The sequence below is a fragment of the Suillus fuscotomentosus genome (genome assembly GCF_016647785.1).
Source record: "Suillus fuscotomentosus strain FC203 chromosome Unknown F5891scaffold_9, whole genome shotgun sequence".
NCBI lineage: Eukaryota > Fungi > Basidiomycota > Agaricomycetes > Boletales > Suillaceae > Suillus > Suillus fuscotomentosus.
Genome location: NW_024539521.1, coordinates 651,218 through 676,716, shown reverse-complemented (window position 1 = coordinate 676,716; position 25,499 = coordinate 651,218). Strand labels below are relative to the sequence as shown.

The following is a 25,499-nucleotide window of genomic DNA, read 5'->3' as shown; positions in this document are numbered from 1 at the left end:
TTCCTGGCTGCCAACACGTTCCCATCAAACCAAGTACCAATTCATCGTTTACCTGTACTAGCGTCATGCGGAAGCATGGCATCATTTTAATCATAGCTTGGCGGAACATCAATGAACCAGAATCATACTCGGAGTAACGGCTGCATGACGTGGGGCTACTTGAAAGGTGCTAACATATTGATGATATTCCTACAAGAGGTTGCATGGGTGCTGGATTTGCGATGGTGCGAACCTAACCTTTTTTCAAGAATCCCGTTGACAAGAGAACACGGTGACTTTCAGTGGAGTACCAGTCCTCTCCGCAGATAAGGGAGAAGATGTTTATTATAGACCTGAGGCACCGTAGGGACGGGCTTGTCACAATATTAAGAACCAGAGCTCCACATCGTTGTGATTGACGGGTATTGGTATACCTACGTATTTCACATATTTCATCATGCAAACACTTATCTGTGAGCAGGTCGGTCGCTAAGAAGGTGGAAACTGCGCACTTCGGCGGATTTATCTTTCACCCAGAGGCCTTTTTCGGAGTAGGATACTAACATATCCGTCTATGGTGCCTTTTTATTATAATGTAGGTCTCAATGAAGGAGCTGCGCTCGACGCCAATTTCAAATCAGACTGGCGGTCAGAACTGAAGTAGTTTCAAAGCTGAGTTTTCAGCATCGTGGTTCACATGGATTTGTGACTCTGTATCTGCAAGGAACAATCATTCGCGAATGCCAATGGCAAGCAAGCACGAACCTCAAGGCGTTGATATCGTCCTGCGGTCACAAACACCGTCTCTCAAGCTCAAGGCAGCCACCGGTCACTCGGCTTTGAAACGGGGCCGCGTGCAGCCCTCCAGCGCTGATGCGGATAACCAGATGGCCGTTCCAGCTTTGCGCTCAATGAGTGCCATGAGAGGTCTCCTCCTAGCAGAAGTCGGGGATTCGATGGTAGAGTTCGACGTGTATGGAAAGCCTGGGGAATCCGGGTACCGCGTTGGCCAACGCATAGCAACGGAGTCTCTCATGCCTCCGGGAAGCTCAAAATTTGCCCCACCACCTCGAAAGGTCCTTTCCGCCCCAGGTCCTGTGGTCGGAAGTATGGCCAGCCTGGCCACCAGCGCGACTCTTTTCGACGTCGATGTCGCCCCTGCCCAGAACGGCGCAGAAATCAAGCCCCTTCTTGGAAACTCGAATTCCAGATTGGAGCCCGGTGCAATTGTCCACCCTCACCCGGCATTACGCAACGCAGATAGCAGCGGAGATCTCGGCACCGATTTCAAGCCCATTGTGCGAGAAAAGGCAAGGTGGAGGTCGCGTGTAGAAGTGGACATCATACTCGAGAACCACACTTGTGTGCAAGGTAGCTACCTCAGGGGGACAGTCAAGGTTCACATCAAAAAAGGCTCTAAGAAGGATACACCATTGCTGCTTTCTCAGGGGAAAGTCAGGGTCGTCGGATTCGAGTGCATACCGCAGAAGGATAGCAAGTGCACATTTTATAAATACTCAGCTCTTCTATCGGAAATTGCTCCATCGTGGAAAGGTCTCTTCAAATCACCACCCGATGAGGATGGCTGGGCCGAAGCGCAAGAGGGCGTCCATGTCTTTCCATTCGTGATGCTTCTTCCTCCAGATAGTGGCTGCGGCATGGCGAAAGGAGTGTTAAGCATAAGCTGCGGAGTGGCGATTAAATACATTGTTATGGCGTAAGTGTCGGAGCTTCTGTGTTCTATCACCCGCATCTGCTGATAATCAATCAGAGAGATCAAAGTCAAGGACTCCGCAACATCCAAAGAATCCATCGTTCACTTCTCCCGCGACTGTGAGGTATGGCCACGTCTAGATGTCGTCTCCACGCTTGCCACAAACTCCCGCCCGCTGGTCGCAGAGGTTGCCACTAGAGTGTTTATGGGTGGCCCAGGAAAAATCAGGTTGTCGGCCCGTATCCATCGATACCACTGGGTCGCCGGCCAAAGTTGCACCGTTCATTTCCGAGTGGTCAATGACTGCAAGAAATTAGTAAAAGGCGCCGCCATTGCGCTAATACGAACACTGACCGTGTTCAAGCCAAAACCACACTTGGATGCTGGGGATGCTGATCCGGATGCTTGTCAAACCTCAACCAAGGCAAAGTGCGTGACGGAAAGCGTCCTTGAGTTGGGACAGCGTTGCTCTAAGGGACATGCGAGCGCAAAAGGGTGGTGGACAGGTGTCGCTCCCGGTCAGACGAGCGAGTTCAACCACTCTGTGATATTACCGGTAAGCCGCCACAATCTCTTTCTGGTTGCATTGTGGTAATCGAACTGTGATTATCATTGTAGCCCGACGTTCACTCTATTGCCCGAACACGACTGCTGGAGGTCGAATACACGCTTCGCATAAGTGTAGGAATTGGAAGATGTTCCTCGGATGTACACGTCATCTTGCCAATTCGAATCGTCAACTTTCTTTCGCTCGACCCTCCACCTACGGTGCCACTTCACACTCAAAACAGGCAACGCCCTATGCCAGAGTTTACGAAGCGTGAATCGTGGTACCGAAAGTCGCGTGCTACAAGCAGGGATCTTGTAGGGACCGACGAAACGGTCCCTGGTATGAAATATGCCAGGGACATAACAATTGCCACAGAGCCAAATAATATTGACGAGATGCCCGTCTTGAGTGAAGAACATCATCAAAACCCGAACACGAGTGTAGATTCGGCGTCTATTTACTCACCTTCTCAGTCTGCGGACACCATCGGACACCGTGAAAACATTCTCCACCCCGTATCCGAGGAGGATGTCGATCAAGATCCGGGGACACCCAGTGGCACTGCAAGCTTCGCCAGACATATAACAGCTTCAAGCAGTGCGGTAGAACCACATATCCTTGCGCGTCCTCGGGGACCCCGTTCGACACCGATCCAGTTCCAACCCTCCCAGGCCGAAAGCACGCCAAACACGACGTTCCTTTCTCGTCGCGTTGAGGAGCGAATGCAGAGTCCAGGCGCAAGCTGGGTAATTGTCAAGCCATTTACCGACCATCGAGCAGATGCAATCAAGACGCAGAAGTCACGAATCTCGAACTTTGGGAGCTCGTCGATGATCCTTCCCAGACCACCTGTGATATTAGATGACCCTGCGATACGTCCAACGGTATCAACGTTGCTCCCAGGCACCCGACGTGTGTGATAGAAGGCGATCTGTAGTGATCTGTGAGTAGTTTGAGGGTTTCGTGCGGAAAGGACATAGTGTAACAGAGTTCAAACTTGACTCGTCAGATGGTGATATAACCCTCCAACAAGTGATTAATTGGCACAAAGCTGTTAATACATGATATGATTGTAGATGATGGTACTAGGAAGTCGACTCAACAAAAAACAGTCTCGTGTCTACTTCTGCATGACCATTCTCTCGTACTCTTGGGACTCCGTGAATTGAACGCTAATACATCTCCAAACTCATACCATCATGGATCTCATAATCTGAGAGCGTGATGTGATCCTTGTAAATCGTATACCTGACAAGGAGAACAGTGTCATGAGTATGTGTGAAGGAAACGTATATGATGATTTATTGACACAGTCCTGTGACAAGGGAGAGCGTCGTAGCAATTAGCGGATGCTCACCATTTCTTCAGCTGAATCTTCTTAGAGTCTGTACCAGTTTGGGCGGCAATGAGTTTCTTCAGGTCACCCACAGTGTCATCTGGGCTGCATTTGACTCGGACTAGTAGATTGCTCAAGCTAGGATTCGGATCATGAAATTGTGTGCACTCACCTTTCCGGCCCAGCCGATCATTTGCAATCACCTGCGGTTAAGTGAGTGTTTGCTATCCTCTTCTAGAACTGCAGGACAAACCTCGATCAAAGGCATGAGTAGTACTGGGATGAGGAGATGAGATTCCGGCAAGCTATGATCACGTACTATTGTGTGACAGCCGACATTGCATCACGCGTGACTGACGCGTGACTGCGCGTAGCTCCGAACTTAAGTGTCAAAGCTCTCCTTCCTCCATGGCCATCCCACCTCGGACGACGACGCCTGGCGTCTACAGGCAATATGGCCAGCAACATCCAGTGCAGCGTGTCGGACCAAATGTTACAGATGACTATGAAAGTGGGTACCTGTTTGCATGTAAATTTCATTGATTTATGTGTGTCTTCAGGGTGGTATACTGAGGCGACACCCAGCAACCGTATGGTCTTATCGATACGTTCCGGCATAAACTCGGAGATTGCATGGGCGCTGGATAGACTGTATCGATTATGTGCAAATGATCAATTCATCTTGAAAACCATTCCTGGTCTAACAGACGCACTGTTCGAATGGCCGGAGTGGTATGCGACAGAAGGATACCTAATGGCAGAGCAGTATCGGCTATTTGCTATGCCAGATGCTGAACACAGAAAGCGACGGCATGCCCTAGAATCCATATTTATCCTTCGCAATTCGGCCACGAATGAACCCAATGCATATGAGCTAGCTAATCATTCCCGAACACTCCCATTACTATTTAACGCCCTCACCAACCTCGATCCAGATACGGATATGAATGCTGAATTCGTTCTCAATGCCGTAGAACTTCTGCAGGCCATATCCCTGGGCGTTATCCTACCAGATCCTGCTTCGAACAAGAAAGACCCCCTCCCTACTCTGCTGCAAATTGCAGGTCACTCGTCGAATCGCTCCCTTATCATCTCAGCTTTGACCCTTTTGGCACAACTTTTGTCTAACATACAAAACACACGTCGCCTGGACTCAAACTCGCCAGCGCTCGCTGCCTCCGTACGTTACTTGCCTCTATTTGTCGATCGAGCATTGGTAGAAGCTTCATTGAACTACCTATATGCCCATCTTTCGCACCCACCAATGGTAAAGGCTTTTCTGCATCATCCTCTCATGCCAAGCACTCTCCGCGTGCTTGTTAGTTTTATTCTATCTGAACAAGTAGAAGAGACCGTAAACGTGGATATTAGTGCAGTCTCTCGCGCCATCCCAGCAACAACGGTCGTGATCCCCGTCCATGACCTTACCAAAGAGGAGCTTGAGACCCTAGTTTCCATGCCTGAACCCCAGCGCTGTTATGAGTGGTGAGTACACGTTATGCAGGCTGTATTATGATACGATAAAGTTATTTTTGCAGGATGAAAATCATGTTCATTGCAACACCAGATGGAGAGCTCACTCAAGTCGATTTTTGGACTCTTTACAAAGATGCCTTTACACCCTTCGCGGACCGCCATCCCGTCCTGGTCGCATCAGATGTGATCAAAAATGTCAATGTCGTTTTTCCTCAGGCTCAGGCGATGGTCCTTCCTGGGCCGCCACAGCGCTTTGTCGTGCGTGGTGTGGACAGGCGTAAAAATACGGAAGCTGCTCCTCGTTTCAAGTGCTTGTGGGAGCGCTCCCAGTGTTCAGCTTCGCCATTCGAGGCCCCCGGAGAGTTGTACGACCACCTCCTTCAACATTTGGAATCGTCCGAGAACCCCGAGCCGCCATGTCTCTGGGCCACATGTCCATTGCCATCGACATCAAAACAACGACTACGACCTCATCTCCTCACCCATCTCTCAAGCTCCCAACCACCTGCAAAACATCCTTCTCAAGATGATACAATTACTGTTACCGCCGACGGAGAATCGTACCCCTTCACAGACCCCACAAAACGACAGCCCCCTCCTCTAAGGCAAACGAACATATCCTACACCCGGCCTGTCGCTGATCCTCCTTCGGCTGCACTTACCGCGTTGCTCATCATCCGTATTCTCTTCCGCTCATCATTCGTCGCTACCTCGGAGACTGCTCCCCGTGTGGATGGCGAACACTTTGGGTTCCCTGGTGTTGTAGAAGACGACGAGGGCGACGATGTGGTGGAAGATATTGGGGGCGAACTGGAGGGCGAACGGAGGGGTCGACGGGCGTTTGTGGGCGTTAGGAGGATGATGGAGGACGTGAGGATGAAAGACGAGGCGTTGATGAATTGGATGGTTGAAATGGTCTATGCGGCGTATGATGGGCTGTTTAGGTCGTAGTGTAGGGGGCGCTTACCCTGTGACTTGTTTTAATCCCAATCATTTGTCATGGTTATTCCTATCATGATTATCAGGCTGCTCCTGTGTGACTCCTATTTGACAGCGGAAAACACCGGCTTATGCCGCAGTTTTCACTTGTAAGGTGTGCCAAATCTAACAAGGAATCACCCCTTCAAAATCATGCCTCCCGTTGGTTTGTTACAGTGCAACAGTGGCTGGCAGTCCCAGCCCTCCACACCTCCTGGACCATTCAAAGGACCATCCCCAGTGAATGTCAAGAGGCATTCAACACCTGCGATAAATGTTGCAAAAAGTCGAGCTCCCACCGTTATCATGGAGTCTATGCTGCTGAATCTGCACAAATATTATTGTGCCCCCCCGAAATAAAAAGTGTGCCCCCCCGAAATTGAATTTGTGTGACACCCCGAAAAAGGAAATTGTGTCGCCCCGAAAACTATTGTGTGTCGCCCCGAAAACTGCAACATGTGTCGCCCTGAAATTATATCATGTCGCCCCGAAAACAAAAGACTCATGCCGAAAAAAAAAGTATGAAAAATTCAGAAAAGTACTTTATTGAAGGCAAACTTGAGTGACAATTGTAGACTAGTATGTATACTACTGGATGACTACCTGAATACGATCCATAATTTGACTCTTCTTCCTCTACAAGTCGAGTAACCATTGCCTTGACATCACCTTCAATTGCAATTGCCTCATCGAAGGCTTGCTTGATGTGCCTCGAAAAATTGATGGCAGTTCCTTGTCTGCAGACACCATCTCGAGCAAGGGTTGTACCATGCTGGAAACAGGGTTGCATACTCTGTGGCACCAGTTGTCAGCAAAATTAAAGTGTGGAGCTGCAAACGAGACAAAAATACCATGACTGTGTCAGTGGCACATTTCACCACTACCTTGAGGGAGACATCCACATAATTTCCACCAGAACTACGGCCACCATGAAGCTGGCATTGCTCTGGATCCATGATAGCATGAAGAGTAACCCAGTTCATTGCATAAGGGGCATAGAGTTGGTCTGTGTGAATGGGGCTAGTAGATGTGACATCAAAAAGTGGCATTACTAATTAGATGCAATCCACTTACGACTCATAATTCTGTGACATATATGCCTCAGAGGGAGCCCACTCAGCTGTCGAAAAGCAGAGAGGACCACCAGGTAAGTCTAGGGTATACCCAAAGTCTAGGTATCATATGTAAGTTACCAGTAATGAAGATTATACATATGTGAGACACTCACCCAAGTCATTGCCTTTGACTGTCATGGCAGGCAGGCCTGCCTCACCAATTGCCTCGATACATGATGTACTGACCTCAGCAGGGAGACTAGCTATGAGCAAGTTCCAGCTCAAAGCCAGAATTCCTAAAGCATGGGAGTCCTTCTGCTGCCTCGTAGTCATGGACAGCTTCTTCTTATTGGTAAGGTTGTTCACCAGACCAAAGACACGTGCATGACGAGGACTGGCGTTCCACTGTTCCAGCCAAACTGAACCAGCTCCCCCCCATGGGTAGGCTATCCAGCCCATCAGAAATATGTATATCAAACTGAAAGGAGGAAAAACTCACCCTGGTCCCCTTGCGGTCATTGACAGCCTCGTCGATGATACTATTGACATAAGTCAACAGGTCAGGACGCTGGCCACACTTGCCATGGAGTACAGCGAGTGTAACAGATCCTATACACCCAATTAACCACATGCAACTACGAAGTACAGGACCTAACCAACGCGCTGTCCACACTCCATATTCATCCCCCGCTCGTCATCCCAGACTCATTATCATCGCACACCTTCACAGACGGGATCGTACCCGTACAAGCGTTGGGACGAACCCAACCTGCCATTCCTGCTGAGCTAATCGCAGAGGCAGAGCGACAAGATGTCGCCATCAGGCATCCCATACACCGAACCACACCCTCCAAAAGAGGAGTACGGAGCAAGCGTCTTCGTACCGATAAAGGAAAGAAGCGCGCTACCAGTGCTGACGAGGCACTCAGCCCGAAACCAGGCCCATCGCCTCTACGGGCAACCTCTAACCCCGATGAGAATCACGTCTGTAGGTACTGCAAAATGCTTGGGCACAGACAAGTCCACTGTCCCGAATACTATTGCCGTGTCTGTCAGGAACTATCCCCAGGTCACCTTTCATTTTATTGCCCATACTACTCTGGGGAATCCCCCACTTCGCTAACATGGAAAGACGAAGGATTCTACCATACCCTCGCAATCTGGGAGAACGACAAGGACGAGGCATACACCGCCCAATGTAGGGAAGAAGAAGCACTTTACTTGGAGGAACGCATGAAGGGAGGGTCGGACAACCTTGAGTATTCCGACGACCCTGTCTATCATGCTAACCAGGATGATTGAATCTGGTGGCTTCAACCTTAGTGAGGGGGTAATGTTACAATCGCTTTACTTCTCAGACTACTCTCACATAACTCCGCCATTATGTACTACTTTCCTCTTTTGTCTTGAATTCCTCTTTTGGTCTTCAACCAGTGTACTACTATCTCACCGTAGCCTTGGTCCGTGCGCGTATAGTTTCCTATTTAAGCACGTGTACTATTACTTAGAACGTCACTTCAATCTTACTAGGTTTTACCCAGAACTTCCTTCGCTTAAGACCACCAATCTTAAGTCGTCTGAACCGATCTCTTAATTGAAGCACTCCTTCAACTAAGTCTGCGAACCTCTTCTTATTTGAAGAGCCTTACGAATCTCAGCAACACGATCGCTCTATCGAGCCTTTGCTGTTAGAACTATCCTAGTTCATAACACAAGGAGGACCAAGACGAGATCTTTCAGTATCTGCCCCAATACTATCTTTGTTTCAAAGAGAAGCGCAGGATCGTAATTCCTCCTGGTATCCAATTCCCTGATGGGTCATCGGTGGCACAAAATGCAAGGACGAATTCGAGAGGTGGATTTCATGAAAATGTGGTTATTCTAGGTCAGTCCTCAGTTTGTTCGCTTCAAACAGACTATGCCAATTCCTGCCTTCTTAGTCACTCATCAAAGCATCCCACTGTCAGTGTTGCAAGGGTGGGTGAAATCAAAAGGGAAGGAGAACACCACTCTTTCATCTAGCTCAGCATACCATGGTCATACTGAGTCTGAGAGTATATCCAGTGATTCAGAAGACAGCTCCACCTCATCTGAGTCGAGCTTATCAGAGCCCCCTCGCAAGACCAAATATTGTCGAGGTATGGCAACATGAGGGAGTTGAACTGGCAGAGCTGAATATTATCACAACAACATAATGAAATTTCAACACTGGCAGGAGTGGAACTGCAGAGCAGCTTCCTAGCCAACAGTGACCAAGTTACCACTATAACCAACAACAGAATTAAATCATGACATTGGCAAGAATTGAACAGCAGAGCAACTTCCTGGCCAAAATCCCACACAGTATCGCAATAGGGACCAGGTTACCACTACACTATCCAGCTGATAATAATGAAGGTGGTAACAGGTATATGCTATCCCAAAAGCACCAAAACTCCGAAAATGCCATAATCAAAATTTTCACCACTGCTGCCCACTGCACTTTCCAACCACCACCATGGCCCCACAACCCACAGATCAGACTCATCTGAGGCAATGTAAGTAATATATTACTGCCACTGTCTAGACTAATATATTGGTGGTGCATAGACTTTGAGCATCTTGCTGGAAATTCAACTGTTATGCATGCACTTCAGATAGGAGCAGATGTTGGGGAGGATCTTCTTGCTTTGGAGATAAACCAGGCCTTGCAAATTCTGTGAGCATGTTTCTAATGCAGTATCTATGTTAGATCTAACTATTTATGTGTGCAGGTCAGCCATCTGAAGTCCCTAACCACCAAGAATGCTGGATTGGTGCCAGGATCTCTCCACCAAGCTTTAGAGGTATATTTCCTCCAGTGCCACAGGAGGAAGAATGCAGCTCGCTCTGAGAAAAGGACTATTGTGAGTTTTATTCCTGCTTATCACTGGCTTAGTCTAAAACTGTACTTCATAGGCAAGGGTCCTGGGCCTTCATGCCACCCCACTATCGGCCAAGTCCCTTGCAGACACTGGTACAGTCAGGATGGTCACTCGTGACCATTCTGCTAAAACCAGCTATAAACGGGGTACACTTTTAGTGGACCGTGGCAATGAGGATCTGGTTGGTAGTGGGGATACTGCCCTTTCTGTTCCTGTGGATGATTTGTGGTATGTGATCGAACCAGATGAAAGCATCATTTTTGTCGATTCCAAGGATATGAATAATCTTTCTGTCTCCTACATGTGGTTAATTGGGTGTATAGGATCTGTTACACTCGCTGTACTCCATGGCAAGTGTGGCCAGCGTCCTGACCTGTTGACTTATGTCAATAGTATCATCGACGAGGCTGTCAATGACCGCAAGGGGACCAGGGTGAGTTTTTCCTCCTTTCAGTTTGATATACATATTTCTGATGGGCTGGATAGCCTACCTGTTACGACGTGTGTCGCGTGCGGACTGGGATGATCTAACAGCGACGATCACAACGGTGATATCTCGTGCTGAGAGTCCAAGGTCGGCTCCTACAGAAGAGCAGGAGTTGCGTACGTTCACGGAGGTGAACGATGATAGCGAGTTACAGGCAGAAGGGGTCTCAAGTCCTTCTGAAGGTACGGATCTGATGTCGAGCAGGTAGCTTTAGCAGGACAAAGGTTTCAATGGTAAACCCAGTAGGATTAAAGTAAGGAACATCTACTTTAATCTGTCGACCTTATATAAGGCTACTCTATCGTATCTAAGCTCAGCTTGAAGCTGGGTTCTAAGTGCTTATCTATCGAGTCAGAGATACCATGCATGAGGCAGGTCTTCTATCTATGATAAGGACCGCGAGGCGTCCTTCTATCAGTACATGAGGCAACACGAGGCTTGCCTTCTATCTTGATAACATATATAGGTCTTCTAGACCTATGTCGTCATATCATGTAAGCGATCCAGATCGCTTACCTAATCCGGCATCTTCCGGATTCATCTTCTATTCGTCATCTATCATCAAGGCCTAAAGGCCCGGGTATCGTGTCGTTGCCGTGCAAGGTGGCAGAGGGCTGGTCGAGTAGCTGGGGGCTCTCGTAGTGACTGTAACATTACCCCATTACTACGCACAAAGTCACCGACTTTGATTTCTAAACATCTTCTTCCATCGTAGCAGTAGGTGGTGCGGGAATTGCTGACGTGGAGACGGAAGGTACTGAGGGAGTTTCGGGGGCAGGGGAAAGTTCAGTGGGATGCTGAAGTTCTAGATCCGCGAGCGCCTTGTGGTTGTGCTCCCAATCTAAGAGAGCTTCGAAAAACTTCTCTTCATCGCTAAACTCTTGGAGTACGATGCGTCCATTGAGTCGCGGGCAGTGGACCGACAGATGGTCAGGTCCTAGTTCATCGCAGATGCAACAAACATAATCTGGACATCTTCTGTACTGATGTCCGTATCCTCCGCAGCGCTTGCAGAGCGTTCTACGGGTACGATCTATGGTAGCCGCCTTTCTTCTCAGCGGGCGTACCGGGCGGGGTTCTTCTATAACGGGCTTCACTTCAACTTTCTTTATCGCGAGGTCAGTGATGTCGGAGAAGTCGAGGGGGAGTAAGTGAAGTGCGAAGTTTCTGATCCGCCGTTGCAGATGAAGTACAGCAAGTTTCCGAGTTGCTTCATCTAGGTCAACACGATTGGCTACATCTTCCAGCAGCTTCGTGGTTCGTATAATGCAGACGGTGAGGGATGTACACGCTGCAGTTCTGGCGTCTTGATCACCAAGGATTTCGTCGATCGCTTGGGAGTACGCGGGGGTCAGGATAGCAGCTTCATTGAACGCGCTGTTTTCCGTCATTCTGAGGACTAATCCATAGTCTGAGTCCTTCAGTGCCATCTTGATAGAGGCGTTGTCGATAGAGTTCGTCATGATGATGATGGAGGTTCGTTGGGAGAGATGTTCGAGGATCGAGAGGGTTTATAACCTTCTTCCAGATCAATCCAAGCTCCGTTTCAATCTAAACTTGTTATCGTTATCGATATCTCTTATCGTCTTATCTAGCCATGAGGCTAACTCGTGTTCGAGATTCTTCTTCGCTATCAGAGGGAAAGTGCCGTGATAGGTACTATCATCCTTTATCTTTGTTGAAAGATCAGGTCGTCATCAGAGGGTGGTCGTCATTGCCATGATGGGTTCTAGAGGGTTCCAAGGGCTTGCAGGAGTTTCCATGGAGTTCGTCTCGTGATAGTTTTAGCCTCGTTCCGGAGGTCTAGTCTTCTTATCTTCTATAGATCCATTTCTGGGTTCTTTATTAGATGTCGAAGGTGGGGATCCGAGCGTGGGTGCCAAGGCTTTGTAGGAGTTTCTTGGGGTCGTCCAGCGGGGAGATCGTCTTCTATTACCCTTTGTTTATATCTGGTCTTTACTCAGGTGGTCGAAGTGCAGTGATGTGAGGGGTCCCGAAGCTTGCAGGAGTTTTCCGGGGTTCGTCCTTTCATCGTTTAGTTTCAAGTCATTTCGGACAATCGTAGTTTAGAGTCTTTCCGGACTATATCTAGTTTAGGGTCATTCCGGACCAATGTAGAAATTGGTCGAGTTCGGGATTAATTGATCAGTGTTCAGGGTGGAGTAGGCGTGAAAAATAAGTAAAAGGAGGATTTCACCCCCTTACTAAGCCATTAGTCACCGACTAATCATATCCAATCAGAAGTCTAGGCCAGGGAGTGGGCCGTCGTCTTCGAAGTCGTTTCCTTCCATATCTACCATTCGCAGATCATGCGAAGAGGGTGCGTTATCGTCTTCATCCTCGTCATCCTCGGAGTTTTTCATGTCAATAAATCTGACAAAACTCGGCCCGGCGTCTTCTTCTTCCTGTTTTATTTCATTCTGACGATATGCTTCATGGACTGAAGCGATTCGTTCGATGAAAATATCCTGGGCTTCTTGTAACACAGGAGGGAGTTCGGTAGCTGAAGATAGCGTTACTGCTTCTTCGGGGTTGTGCGCGGGTGTCATGGAGAGGTTGAGGGAGTTCGGTGGTTCATCGGCGGTTAAATACGCCGGTTCGGTGTCTTCCTCCATTGCGGACTCAGGACTTTCATAGAATCTGAGTTTCTTGGCGGTGGGAGGATCTTCGATTCGGACTGCTCGTCCTTTTCCGAGAACGGATATCGGTTCTCCAGAAAATTCGAATCTCTGAGTTTTTTCTGGTTCAGGGGCCAGTCTGGGCGCCTTGGATACAGGCGGTTCTTCGTTCATCATTGCACGTCCCTTCCCAAGGACTTGTGCGGGCTCTGCCGAGAATTCATATCGGGCAGGTGCGGGATCTTCTTCAATCTTCATCGGCTGAACAGCCGGTACAATCTTCTTCGTTCGTGGCGGTTCGGGATAAATGTGATCAGATATCAGCGCCGGTCTGGAAGTCTTCTTCTGAGTTGTCTCCGGATCAGTGGCCGGTCGTTTCTGTTCATATCTTCTTGCTGCAAGGTCTATTCTTGGCAGCGAATCTTTCTTCGTCACAGTTTTCGTGGGCTGTGGTGCGGTTTCTGAAGGTTCGACGGGGTTTCCGTCCTGCGGCTCTTCGTGGGCCGGTGCAATTCGTGTCGTCTGGGCTAGTGGTACTGTGCCCGAGGAGAAGGTGCGGGGAGTAGTCGGGGATACCGATCTTTTTCTCTTCAATGCCACCTTCTTTTCTTCTTTCAGGAAGAGGGGCGTTTTGCCGTTCTTCTTCCGATCAGAATCTATTTCTTTCTGCTTCTTTCGGGAATCTGCGGTACTTCTAAGAGTTACCGCGCCGGTCTTCCAGTTGATGGCGGGGTTCTGGCTTGTGAGCCAAGGTCGTCCCAGCAGGAACTTGTCTTTCGGACCAAGTTCGGCTAGGTAAAACCTTTCGGTCATTACCCTTTCGTCTATCTGAAATGTGAGGTTGCAAAACTTCTCTATCGGCTTCGTTCCGAAGCAGGATCCGTCAGCGTTCGAGAGTTTCATTGGGCTCTCTAGCTGGTGCGTTGAGATGCGGTGTTGCGTGATTATGTCCTGGTTGACAAAGGACTCACATGCCCCAGAATCTATGATCATAGATGTCGCGATGGGGTTGCTTCTCGTTCTGGAGATCAGGGTGGCGTTCACCCGTATGTCTTCCTTAGCCCCGGCTTTCTTGATAGCGCGCAGGGGTTCTTCTTCGATCATCTTTCTCCGTGAGGTTCGGGTCCATTGCGGACAGCTCGCGGCTTTGTGTCCGATGACGTGGCACACAAAACATTTCTTTTCTCGCAAACAAAGGCGAGTCTCCTTCCCGGTCAGATGCGAGGCGGCGAAGGTGTTTCTGGTAGTTGCCATATTGGAGATGGTTTCTACGATCTTCGTGGTATCCTTTTCTTGGAGCTTTCCACAGTGACGGCGGTTCTTATATTCTTGCGACTGGTCAGGCCGGTACGATCAGGGTTCTAAATCAGGGATATGAAAATCCTTTCTAGGTTCGGGGTTCTACGAGTGTCGGTAGCGTTGACAACAAGTGCGATCAGTTATCTTGTAGCCTGTGATGGAGGCGTACAGTAAAGGGACTTTAATCCTTTGTTACGACGTGTGTCGCGTGCGGACTGGGATGATCTAACAGCGACGATCACAACGGTGATATCTCGTGCTGAGAGTCCAAGGTCGGCTCCTACAGAAGAGCAGGAGTTGCGTACGTTCACGGAGGTGAACGATGATAGCGAGTTACAGGCAGAAGGGGTCTCAAGTCCTTCTGAAGGTACGGATCTGATGTCGAGCAGGTAGCTTTAGCAGGACAAAGGTTTCAATGGTAAACCCAGTAGGATTAAAGTAAGGAACATCTACTTTAATCTGTCGACCTTATATAAGGCTACTCTATCGTATCTAAGCTCAGCTTGAAGCTGGGTTCTAAGTGCTTATCTATCGAGTCAGAGATACCATGCATGAGGCAGGTCTTCTATCTATGATAAGGACCGCGAGGCGTCCTTCTATCAGTACATGAGGCAACACGAGGCTTGCCTTCTATCTTGATAACATATATAGGTCTTCTAGACCTATGTCGTCATATCATGTAAGCGATCCAGATCGCTTACCTAATCCGGCATCTTCCGGATTCATCTTCTATTCGTCATCTATCATCAAGGCCTAAAGGCCCGGGTATCGTGTCGTTGCCGTGCAAGGTGGCAGAGGGCTGGTCGAGTAGCTGGGGGCTCTCGTAGTGACTGTAACACTACCCATGGGGGGGAGCTGGTTCAGTTTGGCTGGAACAGTGGAACGCCAGTCCTCGTCATGCACGTGTCTTTGGTCTGGTGAACAACCTTACCAATAAGAAGAAGCTGTCCATGACTACGAGGCAGCAGAAGGACTCCCATGCTTTAGGAATTCTGGCTTTGAGCTGGAACTTGCTCATAGCTAGTCTCCCTGCTGAGGTCAGTACATCATGTATCGAGGCAATTGGTGAGGCAGGCCTGCCTGCCATGACAGTCAAAGGCAATGACTTGGGTGAGTGTCTCACATATGTATAATCTTCATTACTGGTAACTTACATATGATACCTAGACTTTGGGTATACCCTAGACTTACCTGGTGGTCCTCTCTGCTTTTCGACAGCTGAGTGGGCTCCCTCTGAGGCATATATGTCACAGAATTATGAGTCGTAAGTGGATTGCATCTAATTAGTAATGCCACTTTTTGATGTCACATCTACTAGCCCCATTCACACAGACCAACTCTATGCCCCTTATGCAATGAACTGGGTTACTCTTCATGCTATCATGGATCCAGAGCAATGCCAGCTTCATGGTGGCCGTAGTTCTGGTGGAAATTATGTGGATGTCTCCCTCAAGGTAGTGGTGAAATGTGCCACTGACACAGTCATGGTATTTTTGTCTCGTTTGCAGCTCCACACTTTAATTTTGCTGACAACTGGTGCCACAGAGTATGCAACCCTGTTTCCAGCATGGTACAACCCTTGCTCGAGATGGTGTCTGCAGACAAGGAACTGCCATCAATTTTTCGAGGCACATCAAGCAAGCCTTCGATGAGGCAATTGCAATTGAAGGTGATGTCAAGGCAATGGTTACTCGACTTGTAGAGGAAGAAGAGTCAAATTATGGATCGTATTCAGGTAGTCATCCAGTAGTATACATACTAGTCTACAATTGTCACTCAAGTTTGCCTTCAATAAAGTACTTTTCTGAATTTTTCATACTTTTTTTTTCGGCATGAGTCTTTTGTTTTCGGGGCGACATGATATAATTTCAGGGCGACACATGTTGCAGTTTTCGGGGCGACACACAATAGTTTTCGGGGCGACACAATTTCCTTTTTCGGGGTGTCACACAAATTCAATTTCGGGGGGGCACACTTTTTATTTCGGGGGGGCACAATAATATTTGTGCAGATTCAGCAGCATAGGAGTCAACTTCAAGCCTGGCAGCAACAAAGGAACCCCAGGCAACACCAGAAACGAAACAAGAAAATAATGAAGAATCAGTCATGCAAGATCCTGGTACGTCTGTCGCAAGTTCAAGACCATGTAATTTATGTTTAAAGTTTTGCAGGTTTGCGCCAGCTGATTATCAGGAGAATTCGGAACGGTGGCGATGGGCCCGAAGTTGAGGTATTTTCGAACGTCACAGAAGATGATTATGTATATGTTTTGGATGCTATCGGATGTGACGATAAACTAATTCGCAAGTGTGTGTTTTTTTCTTCCTTTTCCAAATTTGAACTGATTTTGTGTTTTGCTTCAGACCGTCATACATCCCCAGCCTCCACCAAATTGTCGCCACCCTACCATGCCCAATTCACGAGTCGATCCTTGTGCCTTTGCGCACTGCGATGGGGATCATCGTCGAGTCTCTCGCCATCCCTGACGACTTCGAGGTCTCCTTACCCATCCATATGGGGCGTATGGTAGACGCGCCCGCTACCGCAGAACTTCCTCCTCAGATGAGACTCAGGGTTATCACCTCGGAGTACCGGACCTGGTGTTAATGTTCCAGACCCGTGATGCCGACATCCGTCCCTACTGGCCATTCGAGGTGTCCGTCTCCCAAACTGCTGAAGGCGCCGTCACGAAGTTGCAGAAGTTTGGCAATCAGAATGAGCACGTTTTGGCCGCCACTCACATCAACATCGCTGAATCCCGGATGCACGCTTCACCCACGTATGAATGGGGTGTCGAGAAGGAGTTGGATCGGAGGGGAGTTCAGATGGGGGAGTTGACGCGGTCGGAAGATGGCGCATTAGCGTCGCACTCTCATACATGGTACCATCCTGTGACGGTCACCATCACCACTTGGATCCGTCCTCCTAACAGGCGATTGAACCTCAACTCTCGACATCATGCTTACTATGCGAGTGCCGTACGTGTTCCTTGGATTTTTCTAATACTAACGCTAAGCATTCGCACTATGAGGTACTTTACCCCAACCAGAGCGAGCAGGCCCTCGCCAAAGTTCAAAACATGTTCCAACGCACGCTGGAGAGAGTGCGCGACACAGTTGTTGACCACCTAGAGACTGAGCACGCAGATGACGATACGCTCCTGTAAGCACTGCTATTTTACTGATGATTGTAAATTCATCAATTCGATTGTTTCCAGCGACTCACTCCAAGCCATGAGGGACTGGTCTCCACCAAGGGAGCTGCTCGATTGGAACAAGTGCAGCAAGGAACTGCGGGCAGCGATGAAGCAGACCGGATTCAATCGGTACCGCTCATGGCACCGCAGCTTCCTCAAGCGTGTAGCCGATGAGTCCGAGGTCTCGGGATCTAGATCTGGACCGAGCAAGAGGGGCAGGGTCTCATAGCGGCACGTCTCGTTCTGTGTCTCGCGCAAATTCTCGATGTCTTTCAAATCGCACTTCACATGTTTCCCCCCCAAATGTCGTTTCGGACGCACGTCTCAAGCATTGTGATTACACTGCATGTCGTGAGGTCGCCGCAGGGTTTGGCACGCCTTCGAATTTGGCTGAGTTCATACTGGACGAGTTGACGTCAGCGGATGTTTCTGCTATATCAGGCGGCGATCTTTGGTTTATTGCGCAGAGCATTTGTAGCGATTTAGACTGCACCCGCGTTCCAGACTCACATCTCAGGCGGAGGGCTATTAGTATTCTCCATATTTTTTGTAGCCGCGGTTTTTTGTGGGTACGAAGGATCAGTTGTTGGATCGGATTATCGATCATGTATCGAGGGGTAAACGCCTTAAAACGTATATAGATGTTCTTGTCAAGGGTAAGCGATCCCAGAATGAACGCGTTGCAATAGGGCTCAATATGCGTCGGATTGGCCTCGCATTGTGTCAGCGGAAAGAAAAGCACGCGTGATGATAGAGATCTTTCGTGAACAAACGTGTTCAGAGGCGTTGGCTACTTTTGTTTGTTTTGCATGTGCTGTCGCAAGGATAGGCAAAGCTATCTTTTGCTGATTTTGATATAACTTTGTTGAAACGTCCCGACATGCGGCGCTTGTTTGGTAAGGGGCGTGTTGCGTCCATCATTAGCTGCGCATCACCCCCACTGACACCTAGAGTACCACCACTGTATATAATCGACGCGGGAGACCACAACTGTCTTTTTACCATTGTACAGGTATTCATGAATGTACCGCGAAGCTCCTGGCCCGTCAGCTCAAGGTATGTAACTATTATCAATAAACTATTCCAGGCAAGCATACTACTACGGCACGACCTGAAAGTCCTGACACGACGCATAGGGTCTCAGTCCAGCACAAATCTCTCCTGGACACGATGAACAGCGCTTCTGGCAAGAGCTGCTGTCCCTGCAGCCCGACCGTACCTTTCTAACGCGTCTTCTATCTACACTTTCCAAAGACGAGTGCCTCATTTCACACAAGGTCTGTTATCCACATTGTCCAACATCCAACACTATGGTACTGACAGACAAATCCCCGCCAGTAGCTCGTGCTCCATGCCCTATTTACTGTCTGCACCGTATTTGCAGCCGACCGCAAGGGCAAAGAGACCCGCGGCCACGCCATCGACACGCTCTCTATCATGCTGCACACTGTGCTCGCCAAGAACCTAGCAGGTTGGGAGGTGATGGAGATCTTTGCTAATAGTGTGAACGAGGCCGACAGGGTGTTCATGGTATGGTCGATGCGACACCTTCATCTCCACTATAGACTCACGGTCGCGTATAGGAATTTGTTGGGATGATTGCAGATGTATTGGGCGATAATGATGCTTCTGGTACGCTCTGAGAACGATTGATGTGGACCTATTTGCTTGACCATGTTTTAGAGGCTCTTCGACACCAGGTTCTCCAACTAGCTGTTGTCTTCATGTGTAGCATCAGTCAGTTAAGCCCCGGCGCATACTTCCTGCGCCGAGACCTCTTTCCTTGCATCGCTAAGGTACATATTACTGTTCCATGGTTTTGTTATCGGTCCTGAGGGAATGACGTTGCTTGTGACAGGTCATCACATCCCCAGATACTCAACGCTTTACTTTTGAAGCGTCGCTCCTCCTCTCTATTCTAGCGAATTTTCACAAATCTGATGCAGCGAGGCTTAATCCATACCTCCAGCGCATACGTGATACGCAAGACACAGAACTCATGCGCAAGATTTGTTGGGCAGCAGGGTTTGCACTCGATGCTGCTGTCAAGTGCGCCTTTCCGGGCATTTACAGAAGATTCCTAGCTGACTCGGTGGTAGGGCATACCAAGAAATCTCGGACGATTCGATCCCCACATTTGCAAAGAGCGTCGGAGCCCTGTTCACCTCTCTCCTACCCGATCGTGCACTAGCAATGCAGCCACTCGACGTACCTCGAGACTTCCTTAAGACTCAGTACGTGAAACTATCAAGCTTTATGTCGCATTCCTCTTACTAAGAAAACAGACCCATCGAGGCGACTGTTTCACTCCTACCCGTTTTCGAGTTCCTTTTCTTCAATCCGCCTTTTGCGCAGGTGCTAGTGGATATGATACACAAACCATCTGATAACAAACAGAGCGCACCGGTACCCCCACTAGCATATAACATCCTCTCATTGTCATCCTATGTGTTGACTCATGCCTCGTCTTCGGCGTCACCCCGCACGTTGGCTTATGCAAACCTTGCATTGAACACACTTCTTGTGATGTCCGAGAATGCAGCTATAATGTCGGTCTTTTGTAAGCCTGCCTCCTCGAAGGAGGCAATCAGGCTGTGTCGGCAGGTCATTGCTTGTACACGTCCAATTTCACTACTAATACTGAAATGAATGCAGAGACTTCCACTCCTTCCAGTGCCATCGTCTACGCGTGCACCAATCTGCGCACTCCTAGATTGTTGTGTATTATGGCTACGCCATAATCTACATAAGCGGCTCGAGGTGTACACGTTCACGTGTGTTTCGTTTATTTCCTGACCTTTACCAAGACTGATTGTTCGCGGTGAGATAGTACGTGTATCTGGACGTGCCATCGCGTCATATGGTATCTACAGAAGGAAAGAATACGATTAGGCAAGTTGATTTAACCTAATTGCTTGCTCTTGATGTCTGACACGGCATTTTTGCTCAGAATACGACTGGCTTGAATTATGGAAGGCTGTTGTTGACTTACTTGGGTTTCTTTCCGGCAAGCTAGATAGTTTGGTGACCACTGGAGGCATCGAGCGTCTAGTCCAGGAGGTGTGAGATTTTCGATGTGACTTTGAAGTGAAATTGACCGTATTTGACAGACTATCCGGTTACTTGACCTTGCTTTGCGCAAAGCAGACCTAATTTTACCTACACCCACCGCCGTTCATGAGTTCATCGTAAGTTAGTTAAAAAAATTGAATATCCTAAATTCATAGGAGTCTTTCAGTATGAAGTCGTCCGCTCTTCCGCGGTGATTAGAAAGCAAACGCTACTTCTAGAATCACTAGGACAACCCACGTCCGTAGACCGTGGGGCGTCGTTGCGTTCTGACAGCGCATCCAACACCCTGTCCCGTATTCTTTCCACGGCCGCCTACTACGAGGGAAAACTCACTTCTGCTGGTACACGCAGCGCCAAGGACGCATTCCGGACTGTTTCAAAAGACATCGAGCAAAACGGCTTGCACAGTGCGCATAATGCGGACGACACAGACCCACCGTACGCCTGCCCTGCGTGTTCTTTCTCAACGAATGCTGACCCTAACAATTTAATGACAAGGAAACATGCGGAGGATGTCGTCAGTTTTATTCGTGTTGCCTGCACAGATGGCTTAGCGCTGATGTCGTGAGTGTAAGCTGATGAGTCTATTGGAAAATTGGCGGGACTCCGCTTCGGTTGTGACGGGAGATTCTAGGACTAGTGCTACTGAGACTGCTGTCAGTGACTCCGTCGGCTATAGATAGTCTATCTCGCTGAGCGCTTAGATAACTATGTGTAAAGGTTAAAAAGTTTTTTCGAGTAGCCATAAATGGGACAGAATGGTCCCCGAGCATCCTCGAAGGGATTCAAATAGAGGGCGGTGATCAATGAATAGCGCAGGTTGTTGGCCGTCTACCAACACGACATCTGCCTGCTAGTGAATCGATGGGATGCCTCTCACGAAAACCGCGAGCATCTCGTTTATCGGCCATTTATCAGCTTCCCAGAGGCCTATCGATAAGATTATCCTGCAGTGTTCAAACGCGTAATGATACTACTCGGTGAATGAAAATCTGGCTCGGTGAACAAGGTCACTGAGTGTCACCCATTCCTTTTCAATTCCGTACTCACCCGTCCACCTCTTCCTCTCATACAGCCATCATCTGGCCTATCATGGCGGCCCTGCGTATCGTGATTGCCTCGTCTCGTCTCAGGCAATCTGCAGCTCGTTCTATATATCAGTCTCTTTCAGTTCGCGGTCTCGCCACTGCAAAGTCTCCAGCAAATCTCTTCGAGTCACTGGACACTTTTACTGATAGGCATGTTGGACCAGACGACAATGAGACCGAGTTTATGCTCTCAAAGCTTGGCTTTGACTCCATGGAGTCCTTTCTAGCTGCGACCGTGCCGCACAACATCCGTATTGCTAGCTCCACCGTCAGCAATGCGTCCATCCCAGCATTGAGCGAGACAGAGCTTCATGCAAATGCAAAAAGGCTAGGTCGGAAGAACGAGCAGTTCAAAAGCTTCATCGGCATGGGGTACCACAACGCCGTCGTGCCCCCTGTGATTTTGCGGAATGTGTGTCACACGCTCTTAGCTATCCCAGCATTGTGTTGATCGTGTCCATAGGTATTCGAGAACCCTGCGTGGTACACCCCTTACACCCCGTACCAGCCCGAGATTGCCCAGGGTTCGTTGTCATTTTTTCCATTAGTTTTTCTTCTAACGGTGCCACCAGGTCGTCTCGAGTCATTGGTGAACTTCCAAACGATGATCATGTCCCTCACATCGATGCACGTCTCAAACGCATCCCTCCTCGATGAAGCAACTGCTGCCGCAGAAGCCATGGTCATGGCATACGTGCAGTCCAACCAGAAGAAGAAGACATTTTTCGTCGACAAGGCGGTCCTTCCACAAACCATCTCCGTTCTCAAGACGCGTGCTAAAGGTTTTGGCATAAATCTCGTCATCGGTGACGCGGGTGACGTGCTCAAATCCGACGCGTTACGTGCTGATCTGGCTGGCGTCCTTGTTCAATATCCTGACGTGAATGGTTTCGTCACCGACTACAGTGATTTTACGAAGCAGGTGCATGAAGCAGGCGCACTTGTCATCGTCGCGACAGACCTTCTTGCTTTGACACTTCTTCGGCCCCCGGGTGAATGGGGTGCTGATATCGTTCTTGGCAACTCTGCCCGATTTGGGGTTCCTGCCGGTTATGGAGGTCCTCATGGTGCTTTTTTTGCTGTCACAGAGAAGCTCAAGCGGAAAATGCCTGGACGTCTTATTGGCCGGAGCAAAGATACTATGGGTAACCCCGCATATAGGCTGGCATTGCAGAGTAGGTCCTCCCTACTATCTTTAATTTCGTGTTCTCATCAATCACATGCAGCCCGGGAGCAACACATTCGCCGTGAAAAGGCCACTAGCAACATTTGCACCTCGCAAGCCCTTCTTGCCAACATGGCCGCTATGTACGCAATATACCATGGCCCCATAGGACTCGAGCGTATTGCAAAGAAAGTGCACTTCCTCACACAGATCCTCAAGCTTGCCGTCGAGCGTCTCGGATTCCGCGTAATCAATGCGTCTTCCTACTTTGACACGCTCACCATTGATGTCTCAAAGCACTGCGCGAATGCTGAAGTTATGCATGCCGCTGCTGCGTTGCAGGGCCTCAACCTCCGAAGAGTGGACAAGAATACTGTTGGTGTCACTCTGGACGAGTCAGTAGGCAAAGAGGACCTCCTGTCCCTCATACGCGCCTTCCACATCGCCGCCTCGCAACCAGAGCCCAATCTCGCTGACCTGCCCGCTCCAAAAGAACTTGCATTCCCTCATCAGCTCGTGCGCGAGTCCGAGTTCCTCTCGCACCCCGTTTTCAACAAACATCACAGCGAGACTGAGATGCTCCGGTACATATTCCACCTTGCCAGCAAGGACCTTGGTCTTGTCCATGCAATGATCCCCCTTGGCAGCTGCACGATGAAGCTTAACAGCACGAGCAGCATGATCCCACTTACATGGCCCGAGTTTGGTGGTATCCATCCGTTTGCGCCACACGAGCAGGTTGAAGGATACAGGAAGATCATCAAGGTTTGTGATGTTGAGTTGTGGTAGGACAAAGACACTAATTATTATTGATAGGAACTGGAAGACGACCTTTGCAAGATTACTGGCTTTTCAGCTTGCTCTGTGCAACCAAATTCGGGTGCTGCGGGTGAATATGCTGGGTTAACTGTCCTCCGGGCATACCATGAATCCCGCGGGGAGGGACACCGTGACGTGTGCTTAATACCCCTTAGTGCTCACGGCACGAATCCTGCGGTGTGTCTCGTATCGTTCTATGTCCAGCAGTAATGAACTGATGGAGGTGATAGTCGGCTGTGATGGCGGGCTTGAAGGTTGTTCCGGTCAAGACACATGCAGATGGGAATCTGGACCTGGAAGACTTGAAGGCAAAGGCCGAGAAACACAAAGATAATCTCGCGGTCTTCATGGTGAGTTTTGTTCATATTAATTGGGATTAGAATTCATTCCAGGGCAGATTACATACCCCTCGACGTTCGGTGTCTTTGAAGATGGTATTACCGAAGTATGTATCCTTATCTTTCATACTGATCTGGAGTACTCAATCATACGTCACAGGCCTGCAAGATCATTCATGACTGTGGTGGACAAGTTTACTTGGATGGTGCAAATCTCAACGCACAGGTTGGACTGACGAACCCTGCGGTCTGCGGAGGCGATGTTTGCCATCTCAACCTGCACAAGACCTTTGCTATGTGAGTGCGCAATGACTCGCATTAATAAATGCTCATACGTCTTTCAGTCCCCATGGAGGTGGAGGACCTGGTGTTGGGCCCATCTGTGTCGCCGAACACCTCGCACCCTTCCTTCCCTCGCATCCCCTGGTCAAGACTGGCGGTGATGCCGCCATCGATGCCATCTCAGCTGCTCCCTTCGGCAGTGCCTCTATACTCCTCATTTCATGGGCTTATATCAAGATGCTCGGCGGCAACGGCCTTTCGGAGTCCACGAACATCGCGCTTCTTAATGCCAACTACATGGCGCATCGACTTGCAGGATACTACAGTCTTCGGTTCAAGAATAAGAATGGCCAAGTTGCTCATGAGCTGCTCATCGACCTGGCTGAGTTTGATAAGACTGCAGGGTTGAAGGTGACGGATTTCGCGAAACGGTTGCAGGTATGTATTCTTAGAATTGGGTGTTGTTGCTGTTGTTGACCGGCGCATCTAGGATTACGGCTTCCACCCTCCCACGTGCTCATGGCCTATCTCCACCTGTATGCTGATCGAGCCTACCGAGTCTGAAACGCTCGAAGAGATCGATAGATTCTGCGATGCTATGATTCAGATCAGGAAGGAAGCGGAAGATATCATCACTGGCAAACAACCCAAGGATAACAATCTGCTCAAGAACGCGCCGCATCCGCTTTCTCTCATGGTTGCGTCTGACAAGGAATGGAACCGGTCGGTGATTTTCAAGGTTGTGTTTCGTAATATGGCTGAAGTAGCCCTTGTAGTTCTTATACGCGCGAAGAGGCTGCATATCCCATGCCATGGCTCCGCGAGAAGAAGTTTTGGCCAACTGTTTCTCGTATAGACGATGGTGAGTTGTCTCTCGAGCGGTATTTGAGGCATTGGCTTATTTCCATCATCTAGCCTACGGCGACCTTAACCTTATTGTAAGCAAATGATTTTATAACTCTTCCAAGCTTACCGTTCCTGTTTTCAGTGTGACTGCCCGACAGTTGAGGAACTTGCATCTTAGTAAGCTAATTTTATCATATTACGACCATCTTTAGATGTGTTTTCTTGCTCGATTATTTTTCTACTCCTCTAGAACACACTTGTCACGCGTATTGCTCAACCACACGCTTTGTACACCTAT

The 25,499-nt window shown here is 49.0% G+C and overlaps 9 protein-coding genes across 9 annotated transcripts; 6 read left to right on the top strand and 3 right to left on the bottom strand.

Annotated features, from left to right (window-relative positions):
- Nucleotides 1-725: 725 nt before the first annotated feature.
- F5891DRAFT_945363 (uncharacterized protein) lies at nt 726-3,163 on the top strand (the record flags this gene model as incomplete). The annotated part of the gene is made up of 3 exons (XM_041374617.1): nt 726-1,696; nt 1,751-2,249; nt 2,312-3,163. 3 exons carry the CDS (start codon nt 726-728, stop codon nt 3,161-3,163), a joined length of 2,322 nt encoding a protein of 773 aa, XP_041230270.1.
- Nucleotides 3,164-3,415: 252 nt separating this feature from the next.
- Nucleotides 3,416-3,847, bottom strand: F5891DRAFT_1126463 (ubiquitin-related domain-containing protein; the record flags this gene model as incomplete). Its single annotated transcript, XM_041364092.1, has 4 exons — nt 3,416-3,491; nt 3,601-3,700; nt 3,752-3,782; nt 3,833-3,847. 4 exons carry the CDS (start codon nt 3,845-3,847, stop codon nt 3,416-3,418), a joined length of 222 nt encoding a protein of 73 aa, XP_041230269.1.
- Nucleotides 3,848-3,960: 113 nt separating this feature from the next.
- On the top strand, nt 3,961-6,065 carry F5891DRAFT_754538 (uncharacterized protein). The gene is made up of 3 exons (XM_041373118.1): nt 3,961-4,090; nt 4,140-5,064; nt 5,118-6,065. Exons 1-3 carry the CDS (start codon nt 3,988-3,990, stop codon nt 6,004-6,006), a joined length of 1,917 nt encoding a protein of 638 aa, XP_041230268.1. The 5' UTR covers nt 3,961-3,987; the 3' UTR covers nt 6,007-6,065.
- A 556-nt stretch (nt 6,066-6,621) lies between these two features.
- On the bottom strand, nt 6,622-7,547 carry F5891DRAFT_976884 (uncharacterized protein; the record flags this gene model as incomplete). The annotated part of the gene is made up of 6 exons (XM_041376653.1): nt 6,622-6,636; nt 6,686-6,826; nt 6,885-7,053; nt 7,108-7,204; nt 7,262-7,313; nt 7,335-7,547. 6 exons carry the CDS (start codon nt 7,545-7,547, stop codon nt 6,622-6,624), a joined length of 687 nt encoding a protein of 228 aa, XP_041230267.1.
- A 2,038-nt stretch (nt 7,548-9,585) lies between these two features.
- F5891DRAFT_1184104 (uncharacterized protein) lies at nt 9,586-10,686 on the top strand (the record flags this gene model as incomplete). Its single annotated transcript, XM_041366392.1, has 5 exons — nt 9,586-9,625; nt 9,678-9,786; nt 9,847-9,973; nt 10,026-10,428; nt 10,478-10,686. The coding sequence occupies 5 exons, from the start codon at nt 9,586-9,588 to the stop codon at nt 10,684-10,686; spliced, it is 888 nt and encodes a 295-aa protein (XP_041230266.1).
- Nucleotides 10,687-11,170: 484 nt separating this feature from the next.
- F5891DRAFT_1184103 (uncharacterized protein) lies at nt 11,171-11,941 on the bottom strand (the record flags this gene model as incomplete). Its single annotated transcript, XM_041366391.1, has 1 exon — nt 11,171-11,941. The coding sequence occupies one exon, from the start codon at nt 11,939-11,941 to the stop codon at nt 11,171-11,173; it is 771 nt and encodes a 256-aa protein (XP_041230265.1).
- A 3,539-nt stretch (nt 11,942-15,480) lies between these two features.
- Nucleotides 15,481-17,820, top strand: F5891DRAFT_976881 (uncharacterized protein; the record flags this gene model as incomplete). The annotated part of the gene is made up of 10 exons (XM_041376652.1): nt 15,481-15,505; nt 15,563-15,659; nt 15,714-15,882; nt 15,941-16,081; nt 16,407-16,514; nt 16,578-16,702; nt 16,759-16,969; nt 17,011-17,373; nt 17,427-17,557; nt 17,613-17,820. The coding sequence occupies 10 exons, from the start codon at nt 15,481-15,483 to the stop codon at nt 17,818-17,820; spliced, it is 1,578 nt and encodes a 525-aa protein (XP_041230264.1).
- Nucleotides 17,821-19,028: 1,208 nt separating this feature from the next.
- On the top strand, nt 19,029-21,730 carry F5891DRAFT_1257637 (uncharacterized protein; the record flags this gene model as incomplete). Its single annotated transcript, XM_041370055.1, has 11 exons — nt 19,029-19,121; nt 19,277-19,387; nt 19,450-19,640; nt 19,691-19,825; nt 19,877-20,195; nt 20,247-20,365; nt 20,422-20,483; nt 20,542-20,651; nt 20,702-20,779; nt 20,830-21,101; nt 21,162-21,730. The coding sequence occupies 11 exons, from the start codon at nt 19,029-19,031 to the stop codon at nt 21,229-21,231; spliced, it is 1,560 nt and encodes a 519-aa protein (XP_041230263.1). The 3' UTR covers nt 21,232-21,730.
- Nucleotides 21,701-25,462, top strand: F5891DRAFT_754380 (glycine cleavage system P-protein-domain-containing protein). The gene is made up of 13 exons (XM_041373117.1): nt 21,701-22,163; nt 22,215-22,275; nt 22,324-22,926; nt 22,978-23,681; nt 23,733-23,912; nt 23,966-24,085; nt 24,133-24,180; nt 24,234-24,370; nt 24,418-24,793; nt 24,846-25,078; nt 25,132-25,217; nt 25,271-25,293; nt 25,344-25,462. The coding sequence occupies exons 1-13, from the start codon at nt 21,756-21,758 to the stop codon at nt 25,377-25,379; spliced, it is 3,015 nt and encodes a 1,004-aa protein (XP_041230262.1). The 5' UTR covers nt 21,701-21,755; the 3' UTR covers nt 25,380-25,462.
- The last annotated feature ends 37 nt before the right edge of the window (nt 25,463-25,499 follow it).

What these genes read in the sequence shown, in the direction of transcription:
- F5891DRAFT_754538 (XM_041373118.1), top strand. Translation starts at nt 3,988, where the DNA reads ATGGCCATCCCACCTCGGACGACGACGCCTGGCGTCTACAGGCAATAT. An exon ending in TGTTACAGATGACTATGAAA is followed by an intron (nt 4,091 to 4,139) that starts GTGGGTACCTGT and finishes GTGTGTCTTCAG; the next exon opens with GGTGGTATACTGAGGCGACA. An exon ending in CCCCAGCGCTGTTATGAGTG is followed by an intron (nt 5,065 to 5,117) that starts GTGAGTACACGT and finishes TTATTTTTGCAG; the next exon opens with GATGAAAATCATGTTCATTG.
- F5891DRAFT_754380 (XM_041373117.1), top strand. Translation starts at nt 21,756, where the DNA reads ATGGCGGCCCTGCGTATCGTGATTGCCTCGTCTCGTCTCAGGCAATCT. An exon ending in CTCACGGCACGAATCCTGCG is followed by an intron (nt 23,913 to 23,965) that starts GTGTGTCTCGTA and finishes TGGAGGTGATAG; the next exon opens with TCGGCTGTGATGGCGGGCTT. An exon ending in ATAATCTCGCGGTCTTCATG is followed by an intron (nt 24,086 to 24,132) that starts GTGAGTTTTGTT and finishes ATTCCAGGGCAG; the next exon opens with ATTACATACCCCTCGACGTT.